Raw genomic sequence first — 16,440 nt, 5'->3', positions numbered from 1 at the left:
CCCCTCTATGGCAGTAAAGCCTCCCTGAGCTGTTGTAGCCAGATTTGCCCCAGCCACGCCACTCCCCAGGAGCAATGGGGAGACCCCCCTGCCACCACCCACGGCGGTGTCTCACCTGCTGGCGGCAGAGAACGGCCACCTTGTGACACCGACCCCAATGGGAGCGGGACAGGTCTGCCAGGGCACAGCCTCTCCTTGTACCTGGTAAATTAATTCCCAGCGCTAATGGGCAATTAATCACTTCTATTATCCTTTGCTGCTTCTCTGGCATAACTCGAATGCAAGCGGGTGGCCAGGGGAGCAGGTGAGCACAGCTCAGCCCCGAATACTGGGGGTATGGGGGGCAGCCCCCCATCATCAAGAGCCCTTTGCAGAGGGACAGGCTGCCTGGGAAGCTGAACCCAGAGAGAATGGAAAAGCCATGATCCTGCCAGAAGAAATAAAGGCAAAACTCAATTACAAGGGAGATGCGTTTTAAGCCCTTCAGCCTGGGTAGCTTTGGAGGGCTTTGCGGCAGTCAGGGTTGCGGGGCGAGAGCCAGCACGTGCACGTGAGGGCTTCTTGGCTCACCTAAATACCTGCAAAGAAGGTGGCATTGCCTCACCCACAGCTCCCCAAAAACCTCCATCAGTGGAAGAGGGGAGCAACAACACATGTACCTCCCAGCCCCTGCAGTGCAGCCCTTTAATTTCACTTAAGGCCACCCTACCCAGCTGGTTCCCCAGCCCTGTGCCTGGCTCCGACTGCTGCTCACAGCTACGAACCAGCCAGACATGGGCAGCCAGGAACCAGAGCTGGCCCCAGCACCACTTGGGTGCAGGAACGAACCCCTCCAGCTAACCTGGTCCCTAAGGCAACGAGGCTCATGCAATCACCCTGTCTGGTTGCCTCAGTGTCTCTACCTAATATTTGAACCTCTTGGCCAATTTTCATCAAATTTGGCAAAGAACAGCAAGCCAGTGATGGGCGACTATGAGAAGGGCACCCTGGTTTTGCCCCTCGGAGGAGGCAGCTGTGTGGGCTCGGGGGGTTGGCACACGCCAGCGACCCTGGGAGAGCCACAGGCTCACAGAAACCAGCTCCCCCAAGTTCCCCCGCTCAGCAAATGCCAGGTTTGTTCCCTGCGCCAGTAAACACAACAATAAATAGCAAGCTGCAGGAGGCAGATGATTGTGTGGTGAAAGGTGGAAAATATCTAAAAAGGATTTAAAGCAGGGAGGAAAAATAGGAAAAGAGGGCTGTGGATTATGTTCTCTGAGGAGGAGGAGGAGCTGCTCGGCTGGTGAAAGGCAGCAGAGGCAAGGAAGGTTTTCCTGCCCATCCTGCAGCTCCTTGCTTCGGGTGATGCTCAGGTCCTCTGTGTGGGTCCCTCTTTGCAAAGGTCCCCAGACCCAGCCCCGATGTGGGATGCCACCAGCTCCAGCCCAGGGACAGGAGCAAGTCTAGCACCACAGGGGTCGGACCCACGGTCTTCTAAAGCTCATAAGTAACAGGGACACAGGGCATAGACACATTAAAGCTGAAGAGAGATTATCTAGCTGCCATTTCAACACGCTGGTAAATCAAAGTCGATGGAAGCCATATGCTCTGCTGGGAAGCATCCATCTCGTTGCCAAGGAAACATCCTTCCCATTTAAAATGGCAGGCAAAGGCTTGCAAAAACCTGATTTTAACCCCTTTTTCTCAGGCATGATCCAAGTCCCCAGCAGCCACCCCAGCCCCGTGGCATCGTGCTGCATGCTGCTGCATGGGAGAGCTGTCACAGCTTAACTCAGGAGCAGGAGAAGGGGACGGTGCCTCTCCCATGGGGTCCAGAGGAAATCAGACCTAGCCTGACAGCAGTGAGACCTTGCTTCCAGCTCATTCTCAAACCAGTTTCCGTGGTTTATTCCCTGGGAAGAATAGGGGATCGATCTGCCTGGGTCACATCAAGCAGCTCCGCTCAGGGATGCTGCAGGTGCATGGTACAGACAGTGGCTGGCCAGGCACAGATGTGCTCAGCTGTGGGGTAAGACACTTCTGCAGCAAAGGAATAACCAACAGCAGGACCACGGCCTGGGTTACTGCTGCGCAAATCCTGCCTCTTGACAAGCAGCAGGTACCACTCGATTTCATACAAGTAGCAGGAAAAATCTGACTTTGGAAGTTATGGCAACCTACAGCCAGGGCTTCAGGCTTGCCAAAATAATGATAAACCCACCACTGAGCTCAACAGCTGGCTGGAGTCTGCAGCTGGCCCCAGGTCTCCTCTGCATCTGCACCTTCTTGTTGCTCCCTCCAAGCCAAGTGTAGGGTCACTGCTCAGAAACACGGCCAGGCTGGTTGGCCAGGGTCTCTGCCAGCTGATGGAGAAGGTGATGGGGTGGTGGGACAGGGCACCCCCAGAGCACAACCTGCAATCTGGCATTGTGGAAGTCACAGCACCAAATGCTCTCCAGCCTGTTAATGCTAATGAATGTGCATGTGAGTTTAGTTTAGCCAGAATATACACACCAGCAGCCATGTGGGTGCTGGGACAGAAATCTGAACATCCCCTTGCAAAGATGTTGCTTCTCTGTGTTTACTTCCAACCTAAGCCTCTCATGATTCCCCCCCACACTTTTTTTAAACTCTTCTCATTTATTGTAAATCCCACAAGCAGATGAAACCAATTGTTAAAGTATGGAAACAGATTATTTTCTATTCTGATAAGTAGCTGTGCTCTAACAACCTCTATAATGGAGAACAGAGACAATATTTAATAATTCAAAGCCTAGGGAGGCCTGATGGGACAAGGATACATGCTGAAGTCTCCCTGTCTGTATGGGAAATGGTTATTACTGCTGGAGGAGGGAGAGGCTAGGGTTACAGCATGGGGAGCAGCGATGCTGGATTATGCTACAGGCATCCCATGTCACGGAATTCCTCCGTACCTCAGCTCCCAAATTGGAATACAGGGTAATAATTCCCCCTAGCATACGAGGCACAGCTGAGGTTAAGCCCACACACAGCTCGGGATATGCCCATGGCCTTCAGCAACCAATAAATCCTTCTAGAGTAGAATAAAGCCTGGCACAAAGGCTGCAAAGCACACCAGTAACCAAGGCTTGCATGGACCACAGCCAACAACAGCATCTTAGATGACAGCCCAGAGCCACGCGGGAGCATGCAGAAGCAACGTCCTCCAGCACATGAGGGCATGCCCAACACCGCAGCCAAGGCGTTAAACCTCCCCTATATGACATCTCCAGGCAGTTGCAACAGTCCTAAATCCCTTTCCCAGCCGCTAACTTGGCTCTTAACCCAGGTGGCAGCAGCCGGTGCAGAGCCTGCGAGCAGACGTTGCAGCATGAATTCTCCATCAGGGCATCCTGCTCCTGCCAGAGCTGGGAAGGAGTCACCTTCACTTGGTGGCATTGTAGCAAGCTCTCCCTCGCAACTCGTCAGCCAGCTCCGAGATCTGCTCGGGCTGTCTGGGAATTATGTCACCAGGCACAGTAAATATCAAACGGCCCTTTTATGATCCTGCCCGCTCCTTCCTACCTCCTTGGCTCAGAGCCTCGCGAGTGGTCTGTGCTGTGCGTCGAGGACACCGACAGTGATAAATAGTAATGAATGGATAATAGCCAGGTAGTATTTTGAGTTACAACGTCATCAGCCTGCTGCTAAGCCAAAGCAGGAGCAGCTCTCCATCCCAGCCATGTAACCCAGCCTCGCAGGACATTCCCCGTAATTACAGGGCCTTTTCCTGCAGTCCCATGGGGGCCATATTCTGCATTCATGAGAGGATGCTCAGTTCATCTTCCTCCCTAGCACATCGTTTCAGTCTTCCCTACAAACAGCAAAGAGCAAGAGGAAGCAGGAGGGCGGGGAAACAAAAAAAAAAAAACAAAAAAGGTTTAATTAATCTTCATTTAATTTCTGCTGCGCTTGTAGCAAATGAGAAATAGGTAAATCATGCCGTCAGGTCTACGCTGCCTCACGGGGCTGCTCTGCCAGCCCCTGTGTTTCATACACGGGGTGCATACCCCACCAGCCTGCTGCAGCTGGCAGGGAATGCCGTCGCAGGGTTGAGCTTGGCTCCAGCCACTCTTCCCAGCTCGCATCCCACAGGGATGTGGCTGCAGGGTAGATGGGCATCCCCAGCCACAGATGGGAGCTGGCAATCCATTAGCTTAATGAATTTCCCTGGGGTTTTTTAATAGTCATATGCTCCCATGTGGAGAAGGACCAAAAGAGCAAGGCTAGGTAGGACTGGAACTGGCTTTGGAGGTTCAGCCCATTTCTCTGCAGGGAGCTGGGGCTGGTGCCCTGTGCCAAGCACACACCCACGGCAGGCTTATTTGCTCTGCAGAGCACTTGCAAAGAGGGGTGGCAAAAATGGCAAATTTGATGGAGGTGCTCCCCAGGTGCCCAAGTTCTTGCGTATGGATGGGTCAAACCCAGACGATGTCAAGCCCTGTCCTACTAACAGGTCCCTCACACCTGGCATTCCAAGCACAGGGTGGAGACCTGGGGGTGGGATACATCTCGCCTACCTGTATATGTCTACATTCCCATCTCCCAGTAGAAACAGTGGCACGGACACACCTCCAGAGTCCCATCCACTCTCCTTATTCAGTCTCTTTCTTTACCTTCCCCTATACTTACAACCTCAAATCATTCCCCCCATACTAAGGTAGGTTAATCCGTTGCCAACTTAAACCCAAATTTCAGACCTACATGGTGTTATTTATCCCAGGTTTAGATGGGAGATGTACTGATTCACAGACCAAGCCTCAGCAGCTCGCTCTGTGCTGTTTAGCGCGACTGGAGACACTCCCACCTCCCACAAACATGCAGCAGGGGGGTGCAGCTCAGGGCCTGGAGGGGCAGCTCTGAGAAGGCTTCAAATTTTATCTGATTTCTGTTGTGGAAGAGAAACAGCAGCAGCAACAAAAGGTCAGTGCAGAAATTCTTCTTACCCCTCATTAGCTGGTATGGTAAGAGAGAAGCTGCTGATTAAGAATAACATTAAAAACATCTAGGTATAAAAGGGAAAAACATGGAAAAGAAGAAAAATTCAGTGCAAAATTCTGTGACTGCATGTCATGCCTGACAAACGACAAAGAGCTTGGGAAAAAATCTCATTTTCTCTAGGTCTTTTTTGTTCCTTACAGGAATAAGCCATAACTAAGAAAAAGACAACCACAGTGATGTGCATCCAATCGCCACAAGGACCAAACCACGAGGTCACATTAACCAAGTTTCTTTAGTGCTGATACAGATTAAATGCATCAGTCCCCCAGGCTATGGAGACAGAGCCCTCATGAAGTGCCAGCAATTTAGTTCAAGACATAATGACATGAGGACTTGTCTCTCTGGCTCAGGGTGATGCTTTACTGGGTGTGAAGTCAGCTTTCAGACAAACATTGCCATTAGCAGGCTGGCTTCTTTGCAGTTCCCTGGAGAGCTGTTAGGTGGGGAGCTGTCCTTGCACCCCCAAACTCCCAAATTCATAACCAGCGAGGCAGCTTTCTGCAAGGCCACTGACCAAGCGTGGGATGTGTCTGAAAAGGGACTTCTCAGGAGGAATGACACAGTGAAATTCCTCCAAACCTGGCAGGTCCTGCACTGGTAACACTTCAGAGGAGCCCGTCTGCATTTGCCCATGGCACGTCCAGTCCCCGCTCTGATACCAACAGAAAATTACAGCCACTCAGAAATACCTTATCTCTCCTAAATAAGAAAAGTCCCACCGACTGGAAACCCAACAGCATCAGCAAACCAACCTCAGGGGAGAAAAGGAGGTACAAATCACACTTCCCCCTTGGTCAGGAGCCACCATAGAGCAAGAACTGCTCCTGGACACGGACACGCAGCACGCTGTGTCCCTACAAGCTGTCCTGGCAGCTCTGCCACCCCAAGATGGAGAAACAGCCCATGCAAACTCCTACCCATGCTCCAAACGGCCATGCTCCTTCAGCCAGGAGAGATGGGATCAGCAGCACGAATCTTCCAAATGATGGAGCCAGTTTGAGGGCTGGTTTTGCTGCTCATTCAAGCCTGGAGTCTTTATATAGAGTCAGGGCAGGATCCAAAAGCGGAAGAGAGACACCCACTCCCAGGGAGTGTAACTCACACACTGAAATAAATAGCTCCCTGCCTAAGGAGATGACTCAGGAATCTCAGTAGTCTTTAAAGCACGAATCATCGCTAATAAATCCCAGGAAACTTGGAGGAAGGCCCAGGGAGAGGTTAACTGGACAAGACGTGGCATTTCCAGTCTTGCGAGACACAGAGGAAGGATGAATAACCACAGAATTCAACCAGTGTCCAACACTGAAGCAATGGCCCCACCAGCCTGAGACCTCCATGCAGTTTTACCTGCTTCAAGAGCAACTGCCCGTCCTGGAAGCACTCAAGCTCAACCACCATATGGCTTGAAGTGGCAGGAGACAACACAGCCTCACTCCCTGTTTGTTCAGCTACAATACACAGATATTTATATTTAACTCCTTTGCTCTCCTCTTGAGTGAAAGATGGAGTGCTCTTACATCCCTTACCACATCCTTCAGATCAGGTAACGAACCTCTGAGCAAGCTTAAACTCAATCCATGGCCACTTTGAGACTCCGAGTTGTGCAAAAGCCCCTAAACATGCAGGAAAAAAAGTCTCCTGCTGCTGTCATTTCACTGCCACACATCACACTAAACAGCGAGAAAGCCGGTAAGACCAATTCCCAGCCCTCTACACGCTGCGTTTCTAACGAGCGGCCAGATCACAGCAAACTGCCCCAGTACAGGCGATCCCTGTCCCGGGGAAGATATGCCTTCGTACTCCCAGCCCAACGCTAACGCTGCTGAGCTTCTCAGACCATGGGATTTTCCACTCAGGCCGGTCCACCTCCGGCAGTCGGCCCCAGCCAAAGCCAACCCCGCTTTCTTTTCCAAACCCATGGAGCACGAAGAGAAACCAACCCAAAATTCAAAAGCAAGTACGGCGGCAGGCAAATGCTGTTAAAGAGAAAAGTGTAGCAAAGATAACATTAACCAGCAGTTTCCCAACAACCACTTCATGCCTTTCATCTGTCTCATCTGTTCAATACAATACGTCCTTCCAGCAGGGACTGGCTCTTTTTGGCTTGATGTACAGAATAGAAGCTTGTAGACTTCTACTCCCATTAGGGGTGCTTGCACACCGCTGTAATATTCATAGAATATTGTTTTCTCCTCAGTATTCATTTTAACTACTATTTGGTTGAAGTTTTTCCTTTTCTTTTGTACCCCGTATTAGTTTTTCCCACCACATCAAACCAAAGTCGCAAAACCCACACACAGCAGGTACCCAGATGCAACCTGCAGCATTCACACGAGAGATGGAGAAGAGGTGTATGTGAGTCACCTTTGAGTCAGGATTTCTCCTAGCTTTTTTTTTTTTTCCTGGGCATCATAATAATTTTATAGAGAGTGACAGTGTATCTGTGGAAGGGGCATCAGGGTTGCCCACCCTGCTGCACTCATCCATCGCAGTGCGCAACAGCAGCTCACCTATCACCCCAGCTGTATTTTGCTTCGACGCTGTCACCTCCCTGGGCTGGCAGAGCTCAAAATGAGAAAGCAGGACTTCAAGGCAGATCAGGGTTTGTTTACAAATGAGGAATTTATGAATCCCTGGGAAAGCCCCTCCGGAAGGCAAAATCTTCTGCCTCTTTCAATCTTGTCCTGAAGAGACCAAAAGCCAGCCGCAGCAGACTGCCAGGATGCTCAGAAGGAGACCAGTTGCCTCCTGACCCAGGCAGGGGCAGCTGTTCCCTCTGCCCTTGCCTGTCCTCTTATTTCTTTGCCCCATCCCACCCTCTGGGGGAAAGCGTTAAAAAAGGAGGATCTCTGAATTAAGACTGACCACTGGGTACTTCCCTCCAAGAGCCTAAACACAACTGTAGCTGCTTAGGAACTATAATTAGCATTAATAAGGCTTGATTACCTTCTGATTTCCCCTGGGTCTTGGGTTGCAGGTCCACAAGAGTTGATCAGGGTTTGCTATAAAGGTTCCTTTCCCAAAACCACTTCTCAGACATGGTGAGTAAATGTGGATCTCAGACCCTGCTCAGCCCATTTCAGTGTGGGTCAGCCCCAACTCTCACCTTGCCCTTACCTGGTGGGGTGTCCACAGTATGGTTATGGCTCCAAACATCCCAGTTCCTACCGGCTGTGGCAGGAGGGGGGAGACACCTCAGCTCACTTCAGTTTTCAGTCTGAAATTGTGCCAGGCTCTGTTTTCTCTCCTCGTTGTCTGGACTCATCTCATCCCGCTTTCACCTAAGGTGTGCAGGGGAATTCAGGCTGCCTCTGTCATCAACAGAGAAATGGGCATCTCCAGAAGACAGACCTGCCCACCTAAGCCTTCACTGACGCTCCCATGGGATTTCGGCGAGGAACCCCACAGGTATCTGAGCATCACCAAATTTGAGCTGAAAGCCCACGCCACCTGCAATGTCTGGGTGTTGCACATCCTGAAACAAATCAAGTGACTGCTCAAGTTGCAGGGCTTGCAAAGCCAAGGCAATCAGGAGTCCCAGTGACCCTGATGAAGCTCCCCACAGCACCGAGAGTAAGAGGTGAGAAGATCTCACAGGTCTTCTGCTCCCCATGCCTTGGAAAAGGCTGCCCTTTGACATCCAATCCACTCCAAAAAAGTCACTGGATGGATGCTTACCGACACTAAAGCTTTCCACACATCTAAAAAGCATGTTAAGAGGCTGGAGTGATGCTGAAGAGAGACCACGGAGCATTCTGGAGGAACGCTCCAATTTCCCTCATTTATTGGCAGTTAACAGTCAAGAAGCCCTGAGGCTGCTCTCACAGCTCTCACCATCCCAGCCAGTACCTTGTGTGAGATATTCCCCATCAAACACCACCACCTGTAATTAATTCAGTGCTTTAGAATAAATGCACAACACCCCCAAAACACCTTCAATGTAATGTCATAGGAGGCTGCATTTGCAGTTTACCCAGGACAAGACCAGAAGAACCATGTGGGAGCTGAGGTCACCCGCAGCTTCAGTGAGACCATGATCAAGTATCACACAACTTGTTCTCACCGGAGAAAAATGACATTTTTCTTTTCATCTGGGTGGATGGACACATCCCCCCAAGAGACCACATTTAAATACCTACTCCTGCAGCCCTGGTAGGGCCACCTTTTGCCAGAGGTAAGTCTTCGGGTAGCCCAGGTGTTTTTGGCTTGCAACCTGATTAGGAGCCATTTAAACATACGGTGGTGAAGCTGCAGCAGCCAAACCACTGTGCCCAGCATCCTTCTGCACTACCTGGGTTTGCTGTCATGTGCTCACCAGTCAAATCACTTTGCATCACAGCTCCCATCTAAATACATTCATGAAACTCAGTTTAGACCACCACAATAATCTGGTTTTGCAGTGTGGTTCCCTTCTGACTGTTGGGAGCTAAAAATCATTGCATTACTCTGCAGCAATGTGCATCTCAGTGCTGGAGATCCCCTCTTTCTTTGATGCATTGGGCATCAGGGACATCACACCAACGGGGACAGGCTCATGTTTGCCTGAGAAGCACACCTTAGACAAGTTTAATCCTTTGTAGCAACCACTCTCCATCTTTCTCAGCTCTCCTACATCTACACTACAGGAGATTACACAGCAGAAAAAGGGACTGACACATCTCCCTGCCACCACAATTTAAAGAGGAATCTATCCCTCAAGAACAAAGAAACCAACTAAGCATTTGGGCTACCTTAAAAGGGATTATGCAAGGCCAAGTGTTTGCTGCTTGTTGTAAAATTGCTTGGAGGGGGGAATTACAGATCGAATTTTATAACCTTTAACGCAACACTGCTTAAATCCCAGGAGCCAAATACCAAACTTACATGCTTTTTATCCTGGTAACCCCACTGATGCCTAACTGGCAGGCAAACCCTCTGCCCTGCCAAAGAAATCAGTGTCTCACCCTGCTATCATCCCCTCCCTCTACTGCAACTTAAAAAAAAAAATAATCAAGAAATCTGATTTTTGCTAACTACATCCTAAATAATGCCCATCTTCCCTTCAGTATAGGGCTTGCTTTTTGCATTATTCCCTCTTATAATAAATTAAGCCATAGCAAGACTCATCTGGTTAAGGTATGTTGCAGCACAAAAAGGAGGTCAGCCAGAGAATGAGCTTGTTTTTCATTTCCTTAATGTCAGTGTGGGGTGAATGTGATGACTGGAACGTGACATATCAAAGCGACTGAAATCAGGTTGTTCCCACCAAGCTCTGACTAAGCAGCTGGAGAGGAGCTCGTGAAGCATCACACCACGAAGGTCTCCCTGGTCCCCAGGGCAGGCACTACCGTGCGGCTGAGAGCATTAGCGCCAGAGGTCAAAGCCCAGCAGGTCCATTAAACTCAGCAGACTTGGGAGACCCGTATTGACCTCTTCATCCCACACACTCAGCTAGGAGGTGGGCAGGAGAACCCAGGAGGTCCCTGCACATCACTGGTGGATGGGCTGAGTTTGTTGGCATTGCACCAGCCAGCAATATCCCTGTCCATGGACAAGGGCTTACCATGAACCACCACCCCTCAGTGCTTGGGGCTGGATAAATGAGACTTTCAAACTAAATTTACCCCTAACTAGGAAATGCCATAAAACAAATATATATTAAAAAAAAAAAAAAAAAAGGTAAGTGGAAAACAAAACAAAGAGCTACGTAAAAACCCAACCCAGGCAACATAAAAATGGCTGGGGCTTCCCAGGGTCATTCATTCTGATGCAAAAGGGAACGGACCTGTATGAAATAACCATTTTCATCAGTCCCTGAGGAGCGGAGGGAGTCACAAAGGTGGCCACCTCTGCACTGAGGAACCCTGGGCATTCCGGGAAGCAACTGCATCAACTCTCCATCCTCCCACCGCACCAGCCGCGGCCATGCCAAGATGCGGGCAGTGCGGAGAGGAGACTTTCTGGAGAGAGAAGTGGTTTCTGGCTGGATTAAAAGGGAAGAACAAATGGGGTAGGGATGGCACAAGGAAATTTTAATAGAATTAGGCAGAGAGGAAATGTTCTTCCTTATTATAACTTGAGTCCATGCACTTGCTTAATTAAGTGAATGTATGGTGCACAGTATGCAGATAAAAAATGCACCCAAACTATTTTTAACGCAGTTGAAAAGACGTATTAAGGTTGTAAATTCAAAGTAGGAAACACAGGAATTATGTTGGCCCTGACCACACAGCTTTAAAAGTGCCTGAAGACAGGCTGTTTTCTTGCTACTGCTCCAAATCCAGCCCCTGCACACCCCCCCACCCCCCTTTCTTCAGCTCAGGGACCAAACAGCAGCTCACCCAGGGGATCAGCAAAAGTGTCTCCAGAGACAAGGGGCTACAGGGGTGCCCAGCGCAAGTACCTTGCTTAGGCTGGCACAGAACACAGAGATCCCTCCTGAAATAAGATGGCAGGTATGGACAAAAATGACTTTCAAGAAATCACAGCCCTTTAAACTCAGCACCACTGAGGACAAGTTACACTAACCCTGGTAAAAGGACTAGAAAAAAATATTAAATCATTTAAAGAAATAAAATGAAGAATTTTGGAAGTGAAATGCCTCCCTGTACAGAGAACTACTCAAGATCTAAGTGCTGATCAAGAACCCTGGCCTGTTATTTAGACATGGCTCAACTTTTAAAGTTTCAGCTCAGACTTGAACAGAATGAGTACACATGCTGCATTGCTATGGCTCTGTCAAAAAAAAATAAGGGGAGGGGAGAGAATAACAGAGGAGAAAGAAGCTGAAATACTGGGAGAAAATGAGAGACAGGGGAGGCTCAGACCTCCGGGAGCCAGAGTCCATCTCCAGCCACGCTCAAAAACAGGACCCACTAGGCAGTGCTGCCGATGGGGCTCTACAAAATATATACAATTTATAGAAACACAGCTCCCATGAACAGGGCACCCAGCTGTGTCAATGTAGAAAGAGTTATTAAGCATAAAACCAAATCACAACACATGAATATGAAAGAGTGCTTTTCCTCGCAGAGGTAACAGTGCTTTTGCAAAGGCAACATCTGAGATGAGACCACGTTAAAGAGTTTGGGGCTGGGGGGGGTGGGAGTTGCTCTGAATTTCCCTGGTTTCTTATGCACGAAATGGTGCAAAGAGGAATGAGCGACAACAGGAAGAGGTGGGGAAAGGAATGAGATGGATTGGATCTAGGATGCAGCACTGGAAATAAATGCAACTTGCACAGGCATCACAAGGCAGCGCCTCAACCGCCCGGTGCAATACCAGCCTGGGAGATGGGCCTCTGCAGACAGGCATTTACCAGAGGTACTTACACAGAAGCACCTCTCATTTATTAAAACATCTCCATGCTGCAAGAGTCTCTGTAGTTTGTGTCTTGGCATTTGGGTGCAGGGATTTTACCTGCGCAGCACAGCAGCCCCAGAGCAGCCCCACACCTAGAAATGCAGCTGGTCTACAAGCATCTCTACAAGCTAAACCCCAACACTGCAGGGTCACAAACTCATTTGCACTGGGAATGGGTCCTAAATCGTCATGCAAGGATGTCCCTGTGAGCAGCGGGAGCAGAGAGAGAGGGGTACCGGCAGATGGGATTGGGGTGGAGGGGCTGAGCGGTGCACAGCCCCGGACAGCAGCAGGACAGGGCTCCCCCATCCACAGTCTTCTTCAGGACTCCCACTGCTGCAATATGAAGGCTAAAGGTGCTTTTGTGCTTAAGGCTTTGGCACAAAATGGGGTTTGGGGCAGGAGGAGACAGCGTGACCACAATAGCATGGGTAGGGCGCTGCACCAGCCATCCGGCTCTCCCCTGCAAACTTTATGACCTTGAGCCAGTCTCTTACTCTTCCCACATCTTTGAATAAGCAGCTACTGAGACTTTTATCTGTCCTGTCTGTCTGGATTACAGATTTCTAGTTACAGAAAAACCCGGGAAAGCCCTTCCCTGCCCCATTCAAACACATACAGATCTGGCACAGGCCATGCCAGGCTCACCCAGCCAGCAAAGGATGGTAACTGGTGCATGGGCTCATCCTGGTGACTTTGTATATCTTTACCACATCTTTCCGCTCTTTAAATAATATATTAGCAAACTGCCAAGGCTAAACCTATTATATGTATAGTTCAGAAGACTGGAGCCCATATAACTTCTCGACACACTGTAAAAAATTAATTCTGTCACTGATGCTTCACAGACATTGGTGCAATTACCACCTCAGCCCTGAATTCAGCCTCCATTTCCCGACAAGTGCAAGGGTGCAGGTCAGAGGATGGTTTTGCAGTGGTTATGTCTCCCGGCCACTGGGGCATCGGCCCCAAGGTGACCTGGGGAGGCCGCCCAGCTCCCAGCACACCCCTGGCCAGTGGCTTCTCATCAGAGGGTATGGCTCCACATGGTGTCACAGCAGGTACAAGTGGAGTCACGAGCCCGGGAGAAATGCAGATGCTTGGGCTTGGAGGGATGCAGCTACACGGTGAGAGCCAAAGAGCACTCCAGCCTGGCACCGGGGACAGGGTGTTCCTGGGAAAGTGAGCCCTGCCAGGGGGTTGGTTTGGGATGCCTCTGCTCCTGCCCCATGAGCATCACTAGCTGCCCAAGCAAATGCCACTGCAAAGAGCCAAACGTGTCAGAAGTTAAGACAGAGTAGCTGAAGAAGTCAAAGATGCTTATGAAGCCCCCAGAGTCAGGGCTACCCCTGCCGCTTGCCATTTGGCTTTCAGCCCCTTCCATCTCTGTCATTGCCACCCCCGTGTCCGCAGGCTGGGGTGTCCCCTGTATTTAACAGCACACAGTGCATATTGCACACAACATCCCCCTGCCCTCGGCACGCACACAGGCAAGCACCCAGCCCATAAGGTGAACGCTAAGCCCCTCCACACGATTCTGGAGGATTTTGCGACACAAACCACCTCCAGTTCCAGAGGATGGTCCTGAGCATGGAGGATGCTCAGGACTCTCAGCACTGGACTTCACACCCTTCATCGCACCCCTTGGCGAGCTCCCTCTTCTCCTCTCCTATTTCCCTGGGGGGATGAGCTCCCTGCAAGGACCCCAACTCGCTGCAGTGCACAGCGAAGCTCCCCTGCCACCCAGCCAGCATCTCCCCTCTCCGCCTGGGCTCGCCAACACCTCCCTGGAAGGCCTCAATGTACAAAATGGCTGAGGACCACAAAGCATATCCCAACACCTTATCTGAGAATAGCGTAACAGCAAAAAGATGGGGGGTGGGCACACGGAACAACAGAAAAGGTCCCCCCAGAAAAAACACAAAAGGCCCCAAAGATGACAGAAGCCTTAGCCACGATGAAAAACACACAAACAAAAACTGCCAGCACCAAGGGAACGAGCACCCCAGCCTGAGCCCAGGGCTGCAGAAGAGCCTGGTGGGACTGTGGGAAGTCCCAGAGGGAAGGGAGTTGCAGTAACACAGCAGTTTATCCTGACCCTCCCTTTGCAACCCTGGGAATAACGGGAAGTCATCTGCTCTCCCTGTGCAACGATGCCTTCGGCTGTGAGCATCCTTCTGCCAAACGGAGGGTCAGAGGTGCCCACTTCTGGCTAAAAAAAGGGGGGAGCAGAGGGGCAACGTGCACCCCGGGACTGCTCCTTTGTTTACCGCTCCAGCTTCATCGCTGTGCGGTCAGGAAGCCCCAGACACTGATTAGCATTTCTTTCTAGACACATCTCCAAGCCAGCAGCTTCCCACAGGGGGACAAGAAATAAACCCTCCAGAACCCAGGGCAGAGCCACAAAGCCACCCTCAAACCCTCCGCAGCCACACGACAGCTAAAGATGGGGCTGGGGGAGAAGCAGCACGGGGGGGGGGGGGGGGGGGGGGGGGAAGGAGACACAGTGCCTGAGCAGGGCTTTTTGTTCCGCTGCTCGCAGCATTGCTATGGTGATTTCAAGCAAGACGGAGGAACAGTCCCTACCCACCACTCCTGCTGCTCAGCCCCCTGCACCGACCGCATGAGCAGCCCCTTCCCCCGCAAGCAGGAGCGGGCAGGGGGGGCCGGTGCATTGCACCTCTCCGGGGGGGCCACCTGCCAGCTCTGCAGGGGCAGCCGCTCCCCCCCACCCCCACCCCCCTCGGATTGCCTTCCCCACCGCCTGGCATCGCCCTCCGCCCCGTCCCCAGGCATCGTGCCCCGCCTGGGCCAGGGCGAGAGATGCCGCGGTGGCCTGGCCCGCCTGCTCCCGGCGGGGGGGGAGGGACCACGGCTCAGCCTCCGGCACCCGCCACCATCCCCCCGGGGCCCCCCAGCCAGCCGGCATCCCCCCACCCCCCGCACCCGCTCTGCAGCTGGAGCGTCCCTCCTCTTCGGCGTGCATTTTGGGGGCTGGGGGGGGGTGGGGGGTGGAGGAGGGTGAGGGGTCTCTCCCGTCAGGCTCGCCCCCCACCCTTTTACTCACACGTATGCGTGGTAAATGAAAGCCCAGCCCCTCGGTCTCTCCAGCACATTGTAGAGGAAATTCTGCAGCTTGCGGTAAAAAGCATTCCTTTTGGGGGGCTTGCCGCTGCCCGAGACCCCGGAGCGGGGCTTGCTGAGGATGCTGCCCCGCTTGGTGCTCTCGGAGCCGGCGATGAGCAGCGCTCCGTCCCGGCTGGAGTCCGGGGCGCCGGGGTCCAGCCCCACGAAGCCCACCTTGAGCTTCTTCTCAGCGGCGGGGCCCGGGTAGACGCCTCCGTTGCGGGATTTCTGCACCATGGTGGCGGTCGGGGCTGGGGAGGGGGGGGGAGGGGGGGAAGGGGCCGGGGGCGGCGGGGGGCTCCGCCCGCGCTCCCCGCCGCTGCTCCGCGCCCGGCGCAGCCGAAGCCGCAGCAGCCGCCGCAGCCGCTCGGCAGCGCCGCCCCGCGCCGCCCCCTTAACCCTTGGCGCGCCCCGCCGGCCCGCACCCTCCCTCCGCCAAACCTGGGGGTGCCACGCACACCCCCCCCAAAGGGAAACACACACCAGTCCCTTCCCCTCAGAAATCCAGGATCCATCCTCCCCCCCGTGCGGCCTCCGGCATCCCCCTCTAAAACCAACGGCTGGCATCTTCCCCGGGGTCCAGCGTCCCCTCCCAGAACAGGGCTCCCGCCTCCCCCGCAAAACCAACAGCCACTGGGCTCCTGCAAAGGCCCCTGCGAAGGGCTGGGTGACAGCCCGCCATGGGCTGCCACCCCCGCGGCTTCCACAGGTCCCACTGGCAGCGGGCGCAGGTTGCCCACGGGAAGGACCCGAGCCCGTGCCCCACGTCCACATGCCTGCTCGGCCACCAGCCCTGCTTAACCTCACCGCAAACCCCCTCTTGCAAAGCCATCCCCTTTGTCCACACTTCCAAGGTCCAACCTGCCCTTCCTAAGACTCGGAAGCCCAAACTCAGCTCACTTCACACACCAAAAATCCACCGTCATGTGGTCACCAAGCTGCAGAGTGACTGAGCTCTCAGCACATGTGCTGACC

The 16,440-nt window shown here is 52.4% G+C and overlaps 1 protein-coding gene across 2 annotated transcripts in view; it reads right to left on the bottom strand.

The window, feature by feature from the left end:
- KCNQ2 (potassium voltage-gated channel subfamily Q member 2) overlaps nucleotides 1-15,708 on the bottom strand; it is a 77,618-nt gene extending 61,910 nt beyond the window's left edge. For both annotated transcript variants that reach the window (XM_055814517.1, XM_055814518.1), the window contains exon 1: nucleotides 15,407-15,708. In XM_055814517.1, the coding sequence (XP_055670492.1) occupies nucleotides 15,407-15,702 (296 nt within the window). In that variant the 5' untranslated portion in view covers nucleotides 15,703-15,708. The remainder of the gene's footprint in view (nucleotides 1-15,406) is intronic.
- Nucleotides 15,709-16,440: the final 732 nt, after the last annotated feature.

Source organism: Falco peregrinus, chromosome 9 (assembly GCF_023634155.1).
Source record: "Falco peregrinus isolate bFalPer1 chromosome 9, bFalPer1.pri, whole genome shotgun sequence".
Classification (NCBI taxonomy): Eukaryota; Metazoa; Chordata; class Aves; order Falconiformes; family Falconidae; genus Falco; species Falco peregrinus.
This window is presented reverse-complemented; position numbering and strand designations above follow the sequence as displayed.